This window comes from Convolutriloba macropyga, chromosome 12 (assembly GCF_964194025.1).
Source record: "Convolutriloba macropyga chromosome 12, txConMacr16.3, whole genome shotgun sequence".
Taxonomy (NCBI): domain Eukaryota; kingdom Metazoa; phylum Xenacoelomorpha; order Acoela; family Convolutidae; genus Convolutriloba; species Convolutriloba macropyga.
In genome coordinates, this window is record NC_134479.1 from 17,280,516 (window position 1) to 17,304,334 (window position 23,819).

Consider the following 23,819-nt stretch of genomic DNA (forward strand, 5'->3'; position numbering starts at 1 on the left):
CGTTCTTATCGTTGGCTCATAGTGAAACAAAAAACTGATACGTTGGAGCTGGGGATGAGTAGGGCTATCTGCAACTCTGTCGATTCTATTTTTCTTACTCTATTTTTCAGTCACCGTACGCTTAAATACTTATTCTGCGGAAATAAGATTGGAAAGAAACTTTGTAAGAAATGCACTGAAATTTTATTGTTTTTAAGTTTTCTCAAAAGTGCTGAAATTTTTCTACGGATATGCTGAATTTGCGCTGAAACCTTTTAAGAAATGCGCTGAAATTTTATTGTTTTTACGTTTCCTCAAAAGCGCTGAAATTTTTCTACGGATATGCTGAATTTGCGCTGAAACTTTTGCTGAAAAAAGTGCTGAAACTTTTGCAAGAATTGTGCTCAAAATGCGCTGAAACTATGTAAGAAGTGCGCTTAATATGCGCTGAAATTTTGAATTTTCATCGCCTTTTCAAAGTTTCAGCGCATTTCAGCGATTTCAGCGCTTTTCTTACATAATTTCAGCGCATTCAGCGCACTTCTTACAAAAAAAAAATGCGCTGAAACGGCACTGACATCTCGACCCGGGTTGTTTGTTCTCATGATAAAAAGTACTATGAAATATCTATGGATTTATGAAAAACCAAATTTTCACCCACGGAAGTGGACTTTTTATGAATAATCTATGATCCATCATCGATGGGATTCACTGGGAAACCCGGGATGCCCAACCTATTTCTGACACAACAGCTTATATATATATATATATATATATATATATATATATACATATACACACACACATATATATATATATATATATATATATATATATATATATATATATATATATATATATATATATATATATATATATATATATATATACAGCTGATTTTTGAGCCCTTTTTCATTCCCAAAAAAACAAATCACCATCTTGGTCTAATAATCAGATATATCCTGTAAATCTCTAAATTCTACTGTAAAATATCATTTTAGTTTTTCTCTAATTTTGAGAAATTAATTTTTCTACTTAGTTAAAAACGCTTAAACGCTTTTTATTCCGCTTGCAAAAACCCATAACCCAACAAACATTGTTTGTCATTATAAATCCTTTGTTTCCCTTTAAATGGAGTTTGGTACAGGTATATTTGAATAATGGGAATTTTTCTAATCTGACTCGCTTCTTTTGCGCAATGGTTTCACACGTAGGCTATGGACATGCTCAGATTGTTCAACGGTGCCGGTCCCTGTGCAAATCTGCGAAAATTGCTTACATGTTAGAAAGTAAAAAGATTTCAAATTATATATATCTATAACTGTTCACAACAAAATTATAAGTTTTACCAGCATTAAAACTGATACTTTCACATAAAATCAAAAAACTTTGTTATTAAAGGGGTTAAAAAAAGCAAGCGGTTATTAAAAATTACACTCCTTAGAAAAATTTAAAAAATTACACTCCCTAATATAAAAATTAGAAAAAAATACTAAATTGTAAGCTGAGATTTGAAAAAGGTAATTAGGTAAGATATCTCTATTAACTCAACATTTAAGCAAATTAAATTGATTAACTGTTTCATATTTCTATCTAATTATTGAGACCAACAGAAACGAAAATGCTGATTTTGTAAATAATGGTATATGGTAGCCAAAGAAGAAAAAACTAATATTGAAAGCATATCCTTATCTCAAAGCAAAAATGACCAAAAAATACTTTTTAGACTGAAAGCTAGAATAAATCTTGCGCGGAAAAACAATTTCTACAGAAATTATGTGCAGTTTTTTTTTCACTTGAGAAAACGATCTAACCTTTGTTACAAAAAAGCTGGAGAAGTTTGGGACGCGTTCCATCAATAAGTGATTTTTTTCAAATTGATGACTGGATAAAGGAAAAAATTGAATGGAGCAAAACTTCCCATAAATTTGTTCAATTGAGTCATCGGATCTGATTATCGTAAAAAATTATTTGCGTTAACTTCTATAACTGCGAGAAGTTGAACTGATATAGGATGCGGCAAAACCCAATGAAACAAGGAGGCTCGGTAATGTGCGTACGCACATAATTCTCCGACCCCGCTCATCCACACTCTTGACTTAATCCGCTATCAAATGGTGAAGACATAGAAAATTTTCAAAAACACACATTGTTGAATAAATAACCAATGAAATACGATAATGCCACGCTAGATGGGCAATGAAGTTGTTGATAATAGGACTACTAAAAAGGACGATAATAAAAATTACACAAGTTGTTTACGACCAAAACTCGATGTATATAATAAAAAAGTCATAACAGAATCAAATTCGCATCATATAAAAACCAAATTAAAACAACTTAACCTATACATCACTAGAAAAGATATGAGACTGGTCCTCGATGGGACTGTTTAAAAGATCGGAAAAAGGAGCAAATAGGCGCGAAGTTCAAAAATACTTTTTCTTTTTTGAAAACAATTAATATCACAGTTATAAAATGTTCAACTATATCTACGTATGAGGCAACTGAGACATGCCATTATCCAATGTTCAGTTGCGCAAATTTTTAAAGCCAATGGGAACTACGATTTTTGTTATAAATTAAAAAGAAAACAGAAATCCCGAAATCCCATAAAATGTACAAATATATAAAATCTCATAAAATCTCGTTTTAACAGTAGTGACAAAAACACAAATATGTTTTTGAAAACAAATTTTTTGAGAAGCCATAACAAATTTAGGAATACAACAAAAGCTATGGATTAAGTGTCAACATTTATAGAGCCAATTGGGCCTACTAATAATAAGACTAATTTATGTGCACACAAAAAACAAAAACATAAAAAAGCCAAAACTTCAAACAATTTTACGACCTGACACTTTTCAAGGCATTATATTAATACAATTTTACCTAAAAGAACTTAAAATCATCATTTTACCTTCATCTTAACATCAGCGATTCTTCCTTATAAAAGGATTACTTAGACATGACAACAAAAAGAAACACAAAAATTGAACAGTATAGAAATCTCGAAAAATTTTTATGAAACTAAATGGTCGACGCAATCAGTCACAATGTATAACCAAGAACAAAAAACAGTGTATGAACCAACAAAAATGATTAAGACTTCTAATGCGTGAGACTGAGTTACTTGGAGACAAAAAAAGCCAAAATGAGTAAAAAAAATATATGTTTTTTAAATTTTAAATTGAAAATCATTAAAACAAACAGCTAAAAACTGAATTCATAAACTAGCTTGAGTTATCTGACCTGGAGAAGCAATTACAATTCATCTTCATTGGTGTATGGCTTACAACAAGAAAAGAAAGCCAGACACAGGCAAAATAAAAAAAGAACCAGAAAGTTTTGCGAGATAAATTTGTCTCAGCCCAAAAAGGATAAATTATTCAACAAATGCAATTAACATATCCAGATACGCCTTTTCCAACATTATGAATTTTCCCTACTTTGCCTCCCTTTAATTGGACTTTTCAATGATGTGATAATTCGACAAGGAAACAAAAGAACATGAAATAAAAATTGAAAACGCGTAGTACCAAAAAAAGAAACCATTAGTTGTATATAAAACTGCTAACGACATTAGTATTTAAATCTCAGGAAATTGGTGTGCGACTTTTTTTTACTGATACTACGCCCGAAATTGAGAGAAATAGTGGCAAAGTTCAAAAATTCACCTATTTCTTCTCAAAACAAATATATTCAAAGTCATAACGGACATTAGATAACCACACAAAGAAATGTCTTGGTTCTTTAATATTTTCTACAGTTTATCCAGATGTTTGATTGGAGACACTAAATCATTGGCCTACAAAAACTATAAGAAATGAAAGCAAAACGAAGAAGTCCATAAAGTTTTACGACAACAATTTGTCAGAGCCAAAAAATTCATGAGCTTAACTCTGAAACCATAATGTAATCTCGTTTGGTCTTTTTTATTGTAAACAGTGTGTGCCATTAATTGAGCGCTGATTTGAATTTGTCTTTTGCAGTTTACATAAAATACGTTTACATAGCCGATATGTTTTGAAAAAAAAGCTCGCGCACCAGTAAAATCTAAAAAAGTTCTATCATAAGGTTACCTAGTGATGCACGTCTTACAAAACACGAAAATGTTGAAATGGTTGCAAAATAGGTCAATTCTACACAAAGTTTTTCAGTTTGTCCAAAATAAATAAGGCATTTAGTATAATAATCGAGTTTGAAATTGCAAAATTATGGCAAAATTGTGATTCCAGAAGTCTCTTAAAGCCAGCGGGAGTACAAATAGCTCGTTTTTGAGCTTAAAAAGAATCTGGCCACAGTTTAAGGCTCCTACTGCTAGCAAATTTAGAGCAAGTGTGCTAAAAAGCAAATTTGGTCCCATTCTTGAGAGCAAAAATCTGAATTTTGAAAAATTTAGCATAAAATTTAGCCAAAAAACTCAGATCAAACAATTCAACAACCCTCCTCTACCTTTAGAGATAAATTCTATGACGCTAAAGTTAACAATTTTTACATATTTTTGCAAAATTGACGGAACTTTGGTCATAATTGACGAAAATTTGGTCAAAAATGTGAATAAAGCAGCTGAAATACGTCTAATATTCGCAAAACTTCAAAGCTCTTAAAGCTCCCTAACTCCCTATAAAAAACAAAAATTGAAAAAATCTTTTTAACTTTTTCAATTCTACATTCTGCGCTGTACGGGCTTTCTAATGATACCACTCACAATTCTCTACGATTATTATATCGATCGGCCAAAATTGTCTGAACAAAAAACCCATTTGAGTATATAGTTCCTCTCCCCTCAAGAGGGGTCGGAACAAAAATGTTTGAGCTCATATTAACATACGTTTAAGCAAGCAAATTGACTAATTGAAAAAATGAGATCAGCCTTGAATTGTTTTCTATACATCTCACAGAATGTTCCAAGTTTTTGAATTTGCAGTTTTGAAAATGATTTTAAAAACTGTTTAAACGAACAAAAAAGCGCCGAACATGGGTTTAGACAAAATTTTAATATATATAATTTATATTTTTGGAAAAACAACAAGAGAGTCTGTTTTAAATTGTTAACCTGAAACAATAAATTTTTTTAAAATGTTTTCATCATTGTCGAACTTGCCAAATAATGTTTTTAGAGAGAATAAATTGCTTTTCATTTTACTCTTTTAGTCAATCTTGATTCAATTTTTGATTTATAAAATACTAAAAATAATAATTTTTTGATCTTAGGTTATCATTTTAACCACTGATTAGCAAGAAATAATTTCTGGTTATATTGGCGGTGTTTTTTCCTTTCAAAGTGTTGATAAAAAGTATTACGAAAAACCAAAATGAAACAGATGAGCAGGAAATATGTCAGCTGAATCAAAATTAATGGACAAGTGCAAATCAAAGGTAATCCTTGTTAAAGCGACCTACAGAACACCCCCCCCCCCAAAAAAAAAACAGAGTTTACTATGAACAACTTTTTCACACAATACCACCAAACATTTCGATTAAACGTATCTGTCTTTGAACAGATTTTGACCGCCTCTACAAAACAGCTTCCATAAGATGACAGAATTTGCTCGTAACTATTGAAAAAAATGCATCGAAAAAGACAGCAAGATGTACAGATAAAAATCGTGCATCCAAATGAAGTCTCACCAACTTTTTAACACATTTCTGTATAATAGGGTTTTTTATCGTTGTAGGAAAAATGTACGAATGCGTAGCAAAGTTCAGCACTCGTGCAGTTTTTTTTAAAGCACAGCAAATATTTTAGTGCTATTAAACCCAATGGATACAAACTAGTACGCATTAAATTGACTATTAGTGGACAGATTGACGTTAACTCTTGCATTTTTTATTCAATAATCTTGCATTATTTGTTCTGCACCTGCACGGAACCTTACATTGGGACTGAGATGATAAAATTCGTATCATTTTTTTTTGTTTTGGTTTTTTAAAGCATTTGCGTTTGGGTCTAAATAGAAATTTAATTTGTAGAAACTTAACTTTCCTTCTTTTGAAATCCATTTTAGAGATAAATTTGTGAAAGTTTTTGGTTAAATTTTTTTTCTTTTTTATGTTTTATCATGATCAAAATCAGCTTGTTTATTTTCCTTTTTGTTAACTTTCCATTTTGTTATGTTGAAGATAATCTTATCAAAATCAAAAATTGTGCAAACTGTGAAGATAGAGTACCAAAACTGTACAAGATGTGAAGTGACAACCACCTCATGTATATTTCGTGTGACAAATCTCACAAATTTTTATGATTAATGATCTAAAATTTTAAAAAAGTTTTCTGCGCTGAGCTATGCAAGGGAACTCTTCATTCAAAATTCAACGAATTTCTCCGCTTAATGCGGTGAAAATTGTTAAATTAATGTCAAATTTTTCTTCAAATATCAGAGCACAAAGCGAAACAACATTGAAGATTAATTGACAGAAATAATTTGTACAACGCTAATTTTTCAGAATTTGAAAAAAAGATACTGCCGGATGTAACAGAGTTACTTTTTGAGAAATTCTGGTTGACAACAGTAAATCTTTTGGAAAAACATTTGATGAAACTACTCCTCCAAGCGTCTAACATATAAACCAAACCATATGCAGAAATTCTGGTTTAGAAAGTTTTGATTTGAACATGTGGCTTCGTAACTGCAATCTATTCCCGCGTCCAAAATATGTAGACAGATCGTGCGTTCCACCTCTCTTTAGAAATCTCCGCTGGAACTGACAAAAAATGTCCAAATACTTTTAACCTCTGAATTGTATTCTTTTATAGTTTTCAGCTGTTTACTCGAAATTACAAATTTAGATTTTGTGGTTTAAAATAAGTTTACAGCTAAAAAATCGCTATTACATCATTTCTTGGTCAGCTCAGATAGAACTATTTTTCATTTAATAATATAACTTCTATTTTAACAAATTCTGATTAGAAAAGATAAATCTGCAACATGGCTTGAAAATTTGAGAAAAATTGTTTTGAAACTGAACTATTTTATATTCGCTTTGTGGAAACTAATTTTGGATGAAGTCTGAGAAATCAAATCTTTTCCAATAACAGAATAAAGAAGAATAATGAGAGAGTTAGTGTCAGTATTTTGAGAGAATAAAAAAACTGACGTCGACTTGTGAAAACTAGAAGCAATCCTCAATTAATTAAGGTAAGAGTGGTCCAGTTTTTTAACCAATAAGAGTCTGCGTGAGTGTACTTGTGGAAAGATCAGCTGAGGTGTTTCGGGCCCCTAAGGTCCAAAATCCGACAGGCTTTTAAAACACCTCGTACGTTTTGGTTTTCCTAGTGGTTAGCGGAATCAAATCTTGCAAGAATTTTGCAAATTATCAATTAAAGCAAAAAAAATAAATCAGGGTTCAAATGTTTTATAAAACATCTTTGAAGCAAATTTTTGTTTATTAAACAAATTACGGAACCAAATGCAATGACAAAAAATAGCCCGGATTCAAAATTTTGCAAGAATCTTGCAAGTTGGATTCAAAACTGGCAAGAATCTTGCAAGAATCTTGCAAGAAGTATGTATTTTCTTGCACGAAATCTTGGAAGATTACTGCAAGTTTTGAATTTCTTTCACTGGGGTATACTATGTGAGCTTGTCAGGATAATTTAATCTCTTAGAGAACTTCTGCTATGAGAAATTTACAAAGACAACGGGCATGGACCCACCAAATCTTGAACTTTAAACTATTCGCGCAAGACATTGAATGATAAGCACAAGTAAAATTCAAATTAAGGGTTTTATGAAAACGGATACAACGTAACGTTTAAACACAGATGAGATTTTCTGCTAATCGAGTTTTGCTTTGTTGAATAGACGCATCGACAATAATAGCCGCAAAAGGACGGCAAGTTAGAAAAACTGCTTTGGTTCTTTCAGTTTATAATCTTGATGATGGTACCATTGCTTATAATGGTCCTCAATGTTTTTGGGTAACCGATTGATTACTACATTTGTTATGAGTGTTTTGAAATATGTACGTAGTCTTTTGTACAAACATAAGCAACTTCCCGGGCCGACCACCCAGCCGAACACCAGAGCATTGCAGTACTGAATCAATGTAAATCGATAGACTGTATATAGACTTTTTATACTCGTACATGTTCTGTTCATATCTCAATCTACACTGATCAGTGTCTTTTTCAGAGCAAAATTGTACCTCTGATTTTAAAAGTTAACATAGAAATACGCAGGTTTATTACTGAAACTTTCTGGGTGGTAAGCCCGGGTTTAAAACTTTGGAATTTTGCAATACGATGGTTGCTGATACAGCTGAGGAACTCAATAAGGCCTCATACAAGATTACACAAGGTTTCAAATTTAAGATAAAACAACACAACCTGAAAATTTGATATCATTATAAACCTAAAAACTGAATGACCGCATGCAATCGCCCTGTCTTCATTACACCCCTTAGCTGGTTCACTTTTTAACGATTTTTGTTGGTATTGCATATTAGCTGTTTCCCTGTGAACCAATGAACAGAAGATCACAATAAACGTCTATGGTTCCCTTTTTCAGGGAAAATGGACCCACTTTTGATCACGCTGGTTTCATTTTTTGAATCTTAACACATTTTAAAAGTGAACCACTTACTTATATTGAATCCTGAACCCTTTCAATTGGTCTGTAAGTTTGACATTTTATGTATATATGTGTTTTTGATTGCGTACCGGTAGACGCATGTTGTATGACTCCTCGCTGCACGAAGGTGGATCACAGCAATTACTGAAAGGCTACGCTTCAGTTTAATGCAAAGTGTTAAACTCAAAATTAACTGTAGTTAATTCATCAATTTCCTCATTTTTAGCTGCATTCATTTCGAGAAATTTATTATTTCAAAGAACAATTTTTTTTACTTGTGTCAACTTCCTGTGAGATCTTAAGAGACATTTTTATCTTGCTATATGAGCTAGTCAAAACGTCAAAAGTTTTTGAAGATTGAGAGAGAACAACGTACATCTAATGAATTTCATGTAAATTTACCTGAACAGCGTTCAGGTAATCGGAAGTTCAGGTGTATTTTTGGTGTACAGGCACCTGAAACACACCTGAACTACAGTTCTGGTAAATTTTTACCTGAATGAGTTCAGGTGCAAGCACCAGAAAGAATGTCGTAATTGCATTCAGCAATTCAACAACAAAGAAATTTATTCAAAAAAATGTAAAGTAAAAGAAAAAACATAAAAACCCTAGGGGACACAATTACACATTAGTTAAGCTATGTCAAGCCGTTTTTTAAGTTTTGAAGAAGTTCAAAAAATTTAAGGCTCCTCTATACTTCCCCCACTCTTCTGCCGTGCTGTTAGTTCACGCTGAAAAGGTTTAACTCAAAATTCTCTTTTCCAACCTAATAAGGAGTTTCAGAAGAGAACACAAATAGAGAGATTTCGAAACGACGGAGTAGAGAAACAGTTAACTTTTAGCACCAAAAGAATAATGTATACTGAGCTGTGTTGATGGTTATATCAATAGTCTGTGGTTAAATTGACTAGAGAAGATTTTCCCGACATATGAAAAATTTTCAGGCGACAGTTGCTTAAAATTTCAGTTAAAATTAAGATAAAAATTACTGATCCGTACAAATTACCTGAACAGCTAAAGTGTTTATTTTTTTTAGTGAATTTCGGGTAAGTTCAATCGAAAGTTCAGACCGTGATACTTCATTTTTTAAGCTATAATTCAGGTAATTTTCGGGTTTGTTCAGGTATTGTTCAGGTGAGACACATCTACCTGAACTCTTCGGGCAATTGCGAGTGTTTTGTCAGGTAATTGCACCTGAACTTTTTTAGATTGTGTGTTAAGTTGTGCATAAGATAAGATGTGCTTGTTCAACGTATACTAGACTAGAGAAACGAAGCCTTGAAGAACAAGAGAGAACGTGAGAATGGGTAATGGACCAGTTTGGGTAAGGGGGGTTGGCTCACTGGGCTTGCAAGTAATAGATGCTGGTTCGAATCCATTACTCTTCCATTTTTGCAGTAGTTGCACCTGTTTGGCGAACATTAAGCGCTCTCACAGAAAGCGATGAGCCAAATGGTTAACCATTCGTGTTAAGATTAGCATTCATGCTAAACTTTTACAAGACAGATTTTCGCCAAACACTTTGAAAATTTTGACCTGCAAACTCGTATAAGAACCGCTCAGACCCTTCGCTTGTTGCTGCCTTGACAATGGATTCTTGATTAAAACTTTAAACAATACTGTTAATGATTAAAAGGTTACCCCAAAGAGAGGAAAGGGTCAATCATGGTGATGTAGCTGCTCTGGGAAGCGCCCTTCGTGTAAGTGGGAATGTTTGAACTCAGGTCAAAGTACATCAGCTGTTCACCTCCCGCACCCTGAAACAAATCACACCTACCTTCACTCAAGGGCTCAACCCTCAGAAAAACAATGTTTTCAGAAAATAATTGAATTAACTTGCATGTCTTCAAATTAGCATTAAATTTCCGTTTACATATTAACATCGTACCATGCTCACTAAAATCTATACCACAAAAAATTTACGGTGATAAAACTCATGGATATAGTACTACATTTAAATTTATACTTGGTGGGACACAAATAAAAATTGCACATTTTCACGATTTTCATGAGTCAGTTTTTGGAAGTTTTTCATCTACGTTTTCGCTTAGTTTCAAAATCACTTTTTTGTCAAAACAAGTCTGTTCAGGTTTCTTTTGTTTTTTCTCCATTATCTGTTCTTTCTATGTTTGTTTACAAAATATGTTTCCCGCTAAATTTCTTCTCATTGCACGTGAGCCTCAAAACAGGCAGCAAATGGAACATCTTTGCTTGTGTCATGTTAGTTCCCCCGTCGCCTTTATCACCCCATTTCACACCCTTTTGAAGACTGACCGGTTTGGGTGCCAGTTGGAAGGCGATGTCGTTCACCCAGATCGACTGTGAATGGTCGAATTCCACACCCACTCCCATCCAGTATTGGGCACCTATTAGGGTTAGGTCGAGGGGTTTTACAAAAGCTTTTAATTGGCACTATATATAAACAAAGTCGTATTCTTTGATTTTAGTGAAAACTCAAAATACCTTTTTTTCAGTTGAAAATAGGCGCTTAAATGACAAACTTTTGACATGAAATAATACGACTCTGATAGAATCTGAAGTTTATCTAGCTAGTTTTGCTGGAACAATTATTTGAGAACTTAGAATCGATGAAGCGCAGTTGTTTAATTCTAGAATGTTCTAGACTGTAGTTTAACCGTTTCTGGTCTTTTCTCTCCTTAACATTTGTGAGATCTTAATTGCCACATAGGCTGAAATACAATTCGGTTTAATTTCTGAAAAAAATTGCCTTGATTTAAAGTTTTAAAAATTGAAAAGAGATTTGTAAAAGCCCCCTTCCTTCGACGTAGAGTGCATTGTCAGCCACCAACATTTCGAACACGAATGTGATCGTATCTCCCACCTTGGCCGATATAGTACCGAAGTCGAAGATGTACGAGTCGTACTGAAAAATGAAAACTATTATTAGTCATATTGCGCAGGAAAAAAATTGCTTATATATAGTAAGATCTCGCAGAGAATTGCACGAGATTAATATTCTTGGTAATAATACAAAGCACATATATAGTTTCATATGACATGTATTATTTCTTAGTATGTTCTTCCGATTAATAGTAAGAACAATATATGATCTTTTCTACGGTTGCTAAGATTTGAAAAACCAAATTTCCTTCTATTTAAATTAATTTTTTAGTTAATGCTGCAAATGCATCATCAACGAAGACTAAGCAGATCTCCCTGGCAAAGAGCCTCTTGAAGGACAAGGCTGTTTGTGGATACCGATATTAAATTGCGATTTGCATAAGGCACAAAACTGAGCTTCACAGAAGCAATGTCGTGTTTAGAATCGATCTAATGTTATACATAAGGACAAGTAGTTTTTAAGGTTTCTTCAGAAAATTTGGCTTCAGTGATGAAAAAAAGATTTTCTAAACTCTCTTACTACTTTATACAGGAAAACATGAAGTTTTGTGCTCGTTAATTATCCATGTATGAAAAACGAAAACTGAAAACTTTAGCTTAGCCCACAGAATTGTTTCGAAAATTGTCTATTTCGTGCTAATTTTTATACATATTTTTATGTTAATAAGAACCATTAATGATCTTAATATGTTTGCAAAGAATCCATTAAACCCTAGATAAGATGGTATGATTAGCAAGAATCAAACTTGACTTGGTTTGATGACTAATCTTTGTGGTGTTCTGCCCGCTATCGATGATAATTTTCCTCTGTCTAGAGATAATTTTGTACCATATTGCTGTGTATTTAGCACAGCAGAGCCGAAATACTGAATCGGACTGTTTTCACAGTTTCATGTTTTTCCGCAAACATAAAAATTTTTAATTGACGCGAATAGCTGTAGAAAGACTTTTCTTTGAAACTAAATCTGCTAATACTTGTAATTATTGTTGATTAAAGCTTTGGAGTCACTGCTTCAACAGAACATTAAATTTCTTTTTTCGAATTTAAATCAGATTCACTCGACTCTACTGAAGAAAACATATGCTCTGTATTTTAGTTACGTATGATGTGAACTAGCAACCCTTAGCAACAAAATTGACAAATAGAAGAAGTTTAAAAAACATTCTGAGCGCCACCACCAGAAAACTGCGAAAAAAAAATTGTTGCGAGATATCATAAATCTTTGAAAATATTTCAGCAATATGTTTTCAGTTCAGATATTGCGCTGCTAATCTAGGGTCGCTCATCTAGGGAATAGCAATATTTCAACAGCTTTTTATCGATTATCAAAACAATTTCTTGAAAAGAAGTTTTCAGAAATTGGGTATTTAATTTATTTATGTAGAAAACATCAATCATATGGCTTTGGATTGTAGTAACAATTAACAGTGAATCCCTCGACGTTTTTTGGTTTTGTTACAAAATTTAAAATTGATCTAAAGTTATACATAGGATCGAGTCGTTTTTAAATTTCATCAGAAAATTTGGCTTTCGTGATGAAAAAAAATGTTTTCTAAATTTTCCTACTACATTATACAGCAAAAAGATGCAGTTTTTTTGCACGTTTATTAAACACATATGATTAAGAAAAACTGAAAATTTTAAATTTGTTAGTTGAGCCCACAGAAATGTTTCGAATTACTTCAATTTCGCGCTTAGTTTCATAGATCTTTTTGTGTTTAATAAGAACCATTCATGATCCTTATATGTTTTCTAAGATTCCATAAAACCATATATGAGGTGGTATGATTACCAAGAATTATGTATGACATGGTTTGATAGCTAAAAATTTTTTGGTGTTCAGCCCCGTTGTCGATGATAGTTTTCCTGTTTTAGAGATAACTTTGTACCATTTTGCTGAGTACTTAGAACAGCAGAATCGAAAAGCTGAATCGCTTTTTTTTCTAAATTTCGTGCTTTTCTGCAGCGAAATTTGTCAAAAAATTAATTAAAGATTTGAGGCGATTAGCTGTAAAAACAGTTTTTACCGATATTAAATCAGCTAATACTTGCAATCAATGTTGTTTAGAGCTTTCGAGTGACTGCTTCAACAGAACAGTAACTTCCATATATGATTTTTTTCGAATTTAAATCAGATTCACTCGACTCTACTGAGAACATATGCTCTGTGTTTTGTTTATGTATGCTCGGTACTAGCAACCTTTAGCAGCAAAATTTTAAATTACAAGAAATTTAAACTAACATCTTGGCGCCACCTTCAAAAACGGTGCAAAAAATTGTTGTGATTAAAGATATTGCGCTGCTAATCTAAGGTTGCTCATCTAGGGGAATATTAAAATTTCAACCAGTTTTATCAATTATCAAAGCAATTTCTTGAAATTATATTATTAGAAATTGTTTATTTAACTTATTTATGTAGAAAACATCAATCATAAGTTTTTAGATTTCAGTAACAATTAACAGTGATTCCTTCGACGTTTTTGGTTTTGTTACAAATTTTATGCCAGTCTAGTCAAAAAAGCAGTTTAATTTCTCACTTTAGTATCACCACCTCGATTTCAACAACAATTTTTGTCAAAATGTAGGATTCTCTACAACTTTGAGAATTTAAGAGTATCTCAACTCATCTGAACTTTGTTTAATTAATTGATTTGCCAGGAACTCACTTTGCACGGCGCTTTTTTCGGGTTAGTGAGTGAACTCATCACGTAAGGTAACAGCTCCGCTCCAAATATATCAGTCCATTTCCAAAAAAAAACATTTCTTTCTCTTAATAGTAGGTAGCTGCTTTAAAATTACCTGCTTTATAAAACACTAGTATTAATAAAACTGACTTGGTCAGCTTGTCAAAAAAATGAAAAAAAAACTCAAGATTACAAAAAGTTTAATTTTGACTGGCACAGTTAATGATGTAAACAGTTACAAAACTGATTATGAATAAAAACGCGACATGGTACGTTCGCCTAAATTGAGTACCTCTTTTGGAGTTTAATGTACCACAACATGATCACAGAGTAATAATTCACCGTCTTCATTACTGTGTTTATCAGCATTGATTTGTAAGGCTCAAACACAAAAATGTCTGGAAAAATTTTTGGTTCTAATTTTGAACATTAACTACGTAAAAAGATATACCAACTTTTTCAATACGAAATACAGTTAGGATACTTGGAATTACAGATTTCGTAAGAATATAAAGTAATTTGTGCGTTTTTTATTGGCAGAAATTAGTTAACGCTAATTAGTTAATTAGCTAGTCCGCTATTAACAGGAGCTTACCGATATTCCCTCGAAGACAGCGTCGTATGTGGATCCATATCTTGCATATGAGACTGTCTTGTCAGACGTCTCCACTTCTGGGACTCCACAAAACAACAGGCTGCTGAATCTGAAATAAAACGAAAGTACTTTATTATTAGTTATTTTGTAATACTTCTGTTGAAAAAGTTAATCTAATTTGTTACCAGTATCAATCTCTTGCACACCTTTTGTTAGCTTTCATTGTGTCACAGTATTAGAAATATCAGATTTTTGAATCTAAAAGCCAGCAAAGAAACAAATGTTTTATGTCCTCAGTTGAAATCCCGCCCAAAAACATCAGAAATGTCCAAAATGACAAATGTTTGACAGTTTTTTTTTCCGGAAAAATTGTCAGAGTTTTTGAGTTTTAAAGGCCATGTTTAATTTTGTGTGACAGTTTTTAAAAACTTAAAGTTTATCATGCTGGACTCTTTTTTTTGTAAAATGGTAGATTCACATGATTTCCACTATTTAGACGGTTAATGCCAACTACTTTTCTGTTAATTTCAACTTAGACAGACTAAAGAGTGACTGACCCGTTGTACGAAGCAGACATCTCGACAATGAGGACATCATCTACAATCTCCTCCTTGGCAGTCAACACGAAACTGAAGTCGACCAGGTCTCCAATCGTGATTCTGTTCTCTACCAAATTGGACAGGAGTTGGAAAGAGTTCTGGTCCAGACTCCACTTGTTATCAGCAACTGGAAAGAAGAAATGCTATAGATATTGACACATTTATGAAATATGACCTTTTTTGACCCTTTATCTTGACCCATGAACAGACTCGACGTTATTTGACGATGAAAAAAACTTGGCTTCAACTTAAACAACGGTGTAATATAGTGCATACTGTTTTTGATCAGACTATGAAAATGCCGCCCGTGGTCGGGGGTGGGGGGGGGGGGGGTACTTTTATAAATAAAAAGTTTAGGCTGTTCGGTTTAAGCACATAATTTTTGTATTTTTAATTTATTCAGTCCACGTTTTAGAAAAGTACCCAGAAAACTGTTTCCTTTAGCTGAAATTTGTACAAAAATAAATTAAACAAATCATAAATTTTACTATAAATTTATACTAAACCTTTTAAGGTCTTCTAAGCTATGAAATTTTCTCACCTGAGCTGTACGCCAGGCCAGCCATTACAGCAAATAAAACCCCAAAAACGGGGAATAACTTTTTCATCTTGTTTCGTAAATTTGTAACCATGTACGTTATTTATATATAAAATATCAATCCATGTTGTAGTTCCACAGCGATATCATAACAGTGTAAGAGATCCAAGCAAAATGTGATTAAACATTTCCAGAATACATAATAAGCAGTTTCCATGGTTAGTATTCATTTTGACAGCTGGAAATTATTAAAAACATCTGACCAGTTTCCTTATTATCCATAACTATACGCGGCTACTCTGTTTTGATTTTGTAAATCGATTTATTAATTATTTACCTGTGTGAAATTCAATTGATAAAGCTAGCATGTTTACGTGTCGGTTTCATTTGAGAGTGGAATTTAATTTTGGAGACTGAACCAGCATTTAAAAAAAATATATCGGAAGGAAAAGATGGCCATATATGTGCTATAGGCAAAAACATAGTAAACTTATGACAAAAATTGTAGCTGAATTTACACATTTAAAATAACAAAAAAGGATTTCTGATAACATAGCTGTAACCAGCGCCTAAAAGTACCCGAAATTGAGCTGAGCGCTGACTGGATGCGACGCTAATCATCGTTAGACGTGAGCAAATGTCGAAGTCAAAAAAGAATTTCAACTTCAAAATATTCCCAGGGGGACTCGAGATTAGTTTACTATCAGATTATGTCTCAGAAATTTTTCTCTTCAAAAATGTAGCAATAAAAGCATGACACCAAAATTTTCATCTGAAACAATGTGGAGATCAGAAGAACGTCAATTGAAACATTTTCCCGGATCACAGTTACGTTGTAAATCAGATATTTCTCAGTGTGTTTTTACAATGAACAGATAAACACAATGTCATTTTTTACACGGTTCATGCAAAAATCATAGTAAAAAGGCTCACTGAAAACACTCTGAACAGTCCAAAACCCAACTCTGGGTTGGTTCTGAGCAATAATAAAAAAATATAACATTCTGAGAACACTCTGAATATTATAGCTTTGAAATCTGAATTCACGTTGTTCTCTTCTGCTGATTTTTTTTCATTTTGCTACCTAATATTTCAAAGAAATCTATACAAAAGCAAGGATTAACTTTTTTCTCAAATTTTTTTCTTTATTTTTTTCATGATATTTTATTATCACATTTGAAAAGGCTAGCTCTTGGTCTGAAATCTCGTCAAACGCGTACGTAAATAGAAGTCTTGTTAACTTGTAAGAACTTGCAAGTTTATTCAGAGTTCTTACAAGGCGATGCATCACCTTGCAAGTTTTTCTTTCAAAAACTTGCGAGCTCTTGCAAGTGAAATATTCGACTGACAAATTCCTATAAGTTAACTATTTGACTTACAAGTTATTAAAAATTAACCATTCGACTTACAAGTGCTTATATGTTAACCATTCGACATAAAGCTTCTTACAAGTTAACCATTTGACTTACAACTTCTTATAAGTTAACCATTCTACTCATTAGTTCTTCTAAGTTAACCATTTGACATACAAGTTCTTATAAGTTAAACATTCAACTTACTAGGCACTTGAAAATTAACCATTTGTGTCACAGGGTTCTTACAAATTAACAATTAGCTCAAAAAACATAATGCTCTTAAACAGTTTCTTAGATTATGAGTTTTTAAAAAATAACTTTTTTGCACATACTGTAGCAAAAAACAATAAATATCGCAAGATATGAATTTAAACAGATGTTTGAGACCAAACCTATAGAATCTTGAAAAGTGTGATTTGAAACCATAAACTATGGTAAAAAAATGAGGGACATTTTCCTTTTGTGCCACCCCCAGCTTAGTGGGTTCATATTAATTGCAAACCTCAGACATACGAGCTATTTTTTACATAATAATTTGTCGTGTAATGACAGTTGCTCTGTAATAGGGGAGAGCAAAAGGTACTGGGGGGGTTATAAACGGAAAAGATCCCAAATGAATAATAAATAATATAATTTGAGATCATTGCTGACATATGAAGATGAATTTCAATCAAGTGTTTGAAATTTTAGGGCATTATTAAAAAATCAGGAAGAAGCTATTTGAGATCTACTTTTTTAAAAACTGGATTTCTTGAGTTGATAAAATTGGAAATTTACGAAATTGAAATTCAGTTTAGGACGCATTGTTTGTTATCCAAATTGAGCAACTTACTCCCACAAGCTTTCTACAATAAATGACAAAATGTTAAATCGAAATAACCAAAAGGAGTTGAACAAACTCCCAAAAATTTACTAGTTAGCAGTTCGTCTTACAGGTTTTTACAAGTTATCCATTAGACTTCCAAATTTTTTTAAGCTAACCATCATTTGCAAGAAATTTACAAACTCGTATAAATTAACCATATTTTGCATGAAACTTGCAAGTTCTTACAAGTTAACCATTCGGCCACGACCCGGGCACTTCACATTGTCAAAATGAAATGATTTGCGGCATCAATGTGTTTTATAAAACGAACGTCACCCTTCCTCATATCATACTACGTCTTTTTTCTTTTTTTTTCTATTGATTTGGTGGATTTTATGAATAGTTTCTAAAATTTAACACTATCAAATTCATGTGATAATCCACAAACTTCAAGCAATTGAGAGGACGAGAACGTTTTTACTATGAAACCTGCAATAAAGTCCTTTTCGCAACATTCATCTTGAGGCGTTGCAATCTGTTTGGTTCAATGTCACTGTGTTAACTAAATCTCGAATTTAGGACTCTCAAAGGCATCAGTGGAAACGAATAATTTTTGTCAGCAACAAGAAAAATGCTAAAAGTGTACAAATTTCACAATAGTATGAGCCATATCACGAGCAAGGAAATGTGCATTCGATTAACAAAAGGGTTTACCAAGGTCTTTTATTAACAGAAAATCATTTACATTTTTGTCAATAGTGTATGATATTTCTCTTTGTACACATTTATAACAATAAAGGACTGTCCACGAAAAAGTTAGGCATAGATCAAATGAGCGCTGAATAAATCTAACAAAAATCTGTTTTTGTCGAGAACCACGATACACTTTAAAGTCCTTGCTTTTTTAGTTGAACCAAAACGACATAAATACCTTTAGCTGTAGATCCAAAATGAAGTTTTCCCACGCATTCGGCTGCAACAGTCCCCCCTGTGTTTTTTATATCGTTCAATTTAGCTACCAGTAGTTAGTCACCAGATTGATTGGGCTTTCTAGATAATATCTTTAAGCCAAACAAATAGACTTTATATACAAAGTTTTTAATTTTAACATTACATAATACGAAAAGGTTGCATTGTACTGATCAGGCTTGAATTCGATATAGATCTTTCTGGACGAATGAACTGACTTGAAAAATTCATAACGAAAGGAAAGTGCACTTACCAAATTTCTAAATACACTTAAGACATAAAAATTTTCAGGAGCTTATCCCGGTTTTATTTCAGACGTTCGCTGCTTCACAGCTGAAATATTCATAATTTTTGACACTTTTCACGAAAAGGAATCGGAACTTTGGGAATGACCAATTTAGATTGGATACCAAAAGTAGTAGATAAAACAAGGGAATCAACCACCAGCAAAAATTTGTCCCTTTCTCCTAACGCTAATCGCGCATGTCGAATCGGGCCAAATTTTATTGTTTGTTGATTCCCTTGTTTTATCTACTACTATACATTCTCTCTATATTCACTTCTTTTATATTTTAAATCTATCATTTCTTGTCTCACTTAGTGCAAACCGCTAGTACAGAGTTAAGCTGGTAATTAACTGTTATCAGCCGGTTAGTTTGGGTTCTATCCGCACTGTCTCCAGTGGACGTCCCCAGATACTAGTATAAAAATAGTGAGACCGTGTAACAAGCACGTAAACAAACTTGCGAAAAAACTTGAACAAAAAAGAGAACTTGAACAAAAATTGAAAGAAATATTGAAATAATAAAATTTTAAAATATCCCCTAATCAATATTTAATCAATCTAAAACTAAAACTTTCTGTCTCACTTGGCGTAGTGGTTAAATCATCGAGTCCAGTTAAGTTGTTTTAGCAAACGGAAGGTTTGGGGTTCCTTCCTCACTAACTCCAGTGAACGTCCCCCGACTCTGATGAAATACTATGAAACTAAGTGAGATAAAAAAATAAATTCCCAGTAAGGTTGATCAGTGAAACTGCTTCGCAGATCCCTACGGTGAGACTGAATATGGGACACACTGTGATGGGTATACAGTCAAAAAACACTGAGACCTCTGGAAACACAGTGATTAGTGTTTTTCTGTGTCTTCTTGAATATTATACTTATAAACATGCTCTCTGAATTGATTTCTAGTATGACCATATCTATATCTATGAAGATAAATACATAGTCTACACTTCCTTTTTCTAAATCTATATAAAGATATATGTTTATAAACATTACACATACTACAAACTAGATATTGATCAGGATCAGAATAATGATATCCCAAATGTTCTATATAATCTTTCACTTTAACCATATTTTTACATACATATCAAGAATATTCTAATTCTTTACAAATATTAGAACATTCTTTCCAAGGTATACACTTTTTGCATTTCATTTTAATTTTTCGAAAAATTATTTTTTGATTATTTCCCTAAATAAATACATCATGTCCCAATCAACTAATACTAATGTCATACTTCTGCGATGTCTGTAATCTATCCTTTGAATCAAAGAAGGGTTTATACAGGCATCAAACATGCGATCTCAAACATAAGGAACTATTGGAGAAAATGTTTGAGTCTGAAGAAGAAGAAATCTTGGAGAAGGTGTATAATTCGGATGAAGATGATTATATTATTAAAACTAAAGATATTATTAAAACTATAACTAAAGGGGTACCCCAACCCGAAGACAGCATCTACTCTAAAATTAAGTATGAGTGTAAAGAATGTCACGAAGAATTTGAGAATAAAATAGCTCTAACTACTCACTCATATAGTGATAATCGTAAGTATCTTGAAAACACAGAAGACTTTGATATAAACTCCAGCCAGAACATGAGAGAATTTTATATTACTGATAAAGGTGGGAATTACATTGAAGACATAGACGAAGCAACTAATTACTCTTTAAAAGAAATTAAAAACTGTTACCAGTTCAGAAAAATTAAGAGTTTTAAATATAAGATCACGGCTGAATGTGATTATAAGAAGAGAACCAAAGAAGAAGCTAAAACTAAAATATTCTTCAATACTGATTATATTAATAATAATGCAACATATGAATATGGTGACTTCAATCGGTGGCTAGTTTTCGAAAACGAAATATATGAAGGTTATGGTTATGATTTCGAGTTTCTTGGAATGAGAGGTATTCAGTTAAACATTGAACCAACTAAAGCTCTTGATTTACCTCTTGATCTCAAAAACTCTAAATCGATATTAAATATACGTAGTTATAAATACAATTGCTTACAACAAACTATAACTGCTTGGCTACATCTGGCCCCACACCATGCAACTCGAGAAAGTAAATACGTAGATAAATTAAATGAACCAAGACAACAACATGAAGATGATTTTGCTTATATAATAAGAATAGAGAAATTGAATAATATTAATATTTGGGTATACACACCTTGTGCTGGGGGCAAAGTAGAATTGTTTAGACAAGTGGATGATTTTGATAAAGATAGAAAAGATGTAAGAATACTAGTTTGGAGTAATGGACAAATAGAACGCTGCGCCCTAATAAAAAATATATAAACCCTGTTAGATAGCCCAAATAAAAACAACATTAAATATTATTATTGTGATAGGTGTACCTATTTGTTTAATTCACAAATTAAATATGATAAACACGAATGCAACAACTCATTCAAACCAGAGATTGTTTGTCCTAAGAAAAAACATATTAGTTTTTTAAATGAACACAAACGTCAGAATATAAAAAATATTATAACAGCCGATATAGAATGTTGCATTTTTGAAGTCACAACTAATGACTGTAAATATGTAATAGCTGAACATATTCCAATAGCTGTGGGTTACACCTGGCAAGGTAACTTCAAGCACTACTTCGGTCTAGGCTGCATCAAAAAATTTGCTAGAGATCTAATAGAAATAGAAACTGAGAATAACTTCAAGCGCAACAAACAAATGATATTCACAGAAGAAGATAAATTATATCATGAATTCAATAACACCTGTCATTTATGCAACAAAACATGTGTTATTAAAGTAAGAGATCATTTTCATCATCCTGGTAAATAGAGAGGACCGGCATGTAAAATATGTAATCTAAGATGCAAAGAACAAAACTTCATTCCAGTAATATTCCATAATGGCTCTGGCTATGACTTTAACCTACTATACAGTGAACTCTTCAAACAGAATAATGCTAAAGAAGAGTAGATAACATACCACTAGCTGCTGGTAAGTCTAAGATGTTTAGCAGTTGTTGTCTCAAATTATTTGATAGTTATAACTTCCTAGCTATGCCTCTAGATCAAATGGCAAAGATATACGGATGTAAAACTAAACATTATATCCACAAAAATACTTTGGTTTGGATGATTACCAAAAAGTTATAGGTAATCTAGAAATAGAAGACTTTAAATCCTCTCTACATAATAAATTACCAACACAAGAAGAATTAGATAACTTTAATAATGAAAACAGTCATAAAACTGGAAAAGATCTAGCTATAGAGTATTTACAGAATGATGTGGAAATATTAGACTGCTGGATGAATGAATATGTTAAACTAAGTATGAAAGAATGCAAGCTCAATCCCCTACACTATGTAAGTCTGCCAGGCTATAGTTTTGATTGTTGGTTAATGTCAAGCGGTGTAACATTAGATACATTACAAGATAAACAAATGCTAGATGATTTTGTTGGAGCAAAGAGAGGTGCTATATGTGGAATAATGGGTGATAGATATATAGATAACAGTGATGGTAAGACCATATGGTACATATACGCAAACAACCTATATGGATTTGCAATGATGCAAAAGTTACCTTATAAGGATTTTTAGTTTACTACTACTACTAATCTAGATGCAATATTAAATACTCTAGATGATAGTGATCATGGTTACTGTATAGTTTGTGATATTGATTATACTAATGAATGTAAAGAGAGAACAGAACAGTTAGCACTAATGCCTAATAAGAGAAAGATAAATGATGATGAATTAGGTCACAGAGAAAGAGATGGAGGCAAGGCAAGATCAGAGAAATTAATCTTAGACCAAAACAACAAAACAGAATATATGGTTCATTATAGGATTTTAAAGTTCTATGTTAAGATGGGAGTAAAAGTAACAAACTACATAGAGTAATTAAAATTAAACAAGATTATATATGTAGAGATTATATACAAAACAATACAAATTGTTGTGTGCACAAAGTCTCGTTGTGCAGATTGTTGAATTGCTAGGCTTAAGGCTGTAAAAGGCTAGCGCGATAAGAATTAACTTTCTCTTCTTGTTCAGGTTTTCTCTTGACACCAAGTGCGCTTCTCACTTGCGCTCCGTTTGGAGCGTTCGAATGAAGACTGGTACAACCAGTAAATGAAGTAACAAAGCGTGCAACGTATTTACAACTACGAACATTAATAATATAGTAACATAGCTAGTCTTTTGTACGAGTTCATATTAATACTTGTAGGACTTGGTTGCAGTGTGAGTAGGTGTCTCACCACATTCCCCCCCCCTCTTGGAGGATCCAAATGTGTAGTTAATGATTGGAGTTCTCGTTAGTGTCCTTGGTTGTGATGTTCTGGGTGTTTATGTTCCATTCGGGGTCTGGTACGATGGGGGTCCAGTCCAAGGAGTCTGAGTGCTGTGTGTTTCGAGTGGGGGCAGAGTTGACGGATGCGGTGTGGATGTACGATGTGAAGATAGTATGACTATGTCTTGTCCAAAAGTGGTGTAGTTCGGGTTGATGTTTAGGGCAGCTTGTGGGGGACTGTCCTCGGAGGTATCGATGAGGTCGATTACTGTAGTGTTCTTGTCTTTT

The 23,819-nt window shown here is 32.8% G+C and overlaps 1 protein-coding gene across 1 annotated transcript in view; it reads right to left on the reverse strand.

The window, feature by feature from the left end:
- The window catches only part of LOC142351164 (uncharacterized), a 264,396-nt gene extending 248,393 nt beyond the window's left edge, over positions 1-16,003 (reverse strand). Inside the window, exons 1-6 of the mRNA XM_075403279.1 lie at positions 15,838-16,003; positions 15,255-15,423; positions 14,698-14,806; positions 11,336-11,439; positions 10,830-10,923; positions 10,197-10,312 (exon numbers count right to left, since the gene is read on the reverse strand). Coding sequence (XP_075259394.1) covers positions 10,197-10,312; positions 10,830-10,923; positions 11,336-11,439; positions 14,698-14,806; positions 15,255-15,423; positions 15,838-15,928 — 683 coding nt within the window. The 5' untranslated portion in view covers positions 15,929-16,003. The remainder of the gene's footprint in view (positions 1-10,196; positions 10,313-10,829; positions 10,924-11,335; positions 11,440-14,697; positions 14,807-15,254; positions 15,424-15,837) is intronic.
- Between the last annotated feature and the right edge of the window lie 7,816 nt (positions 16,004-23,819).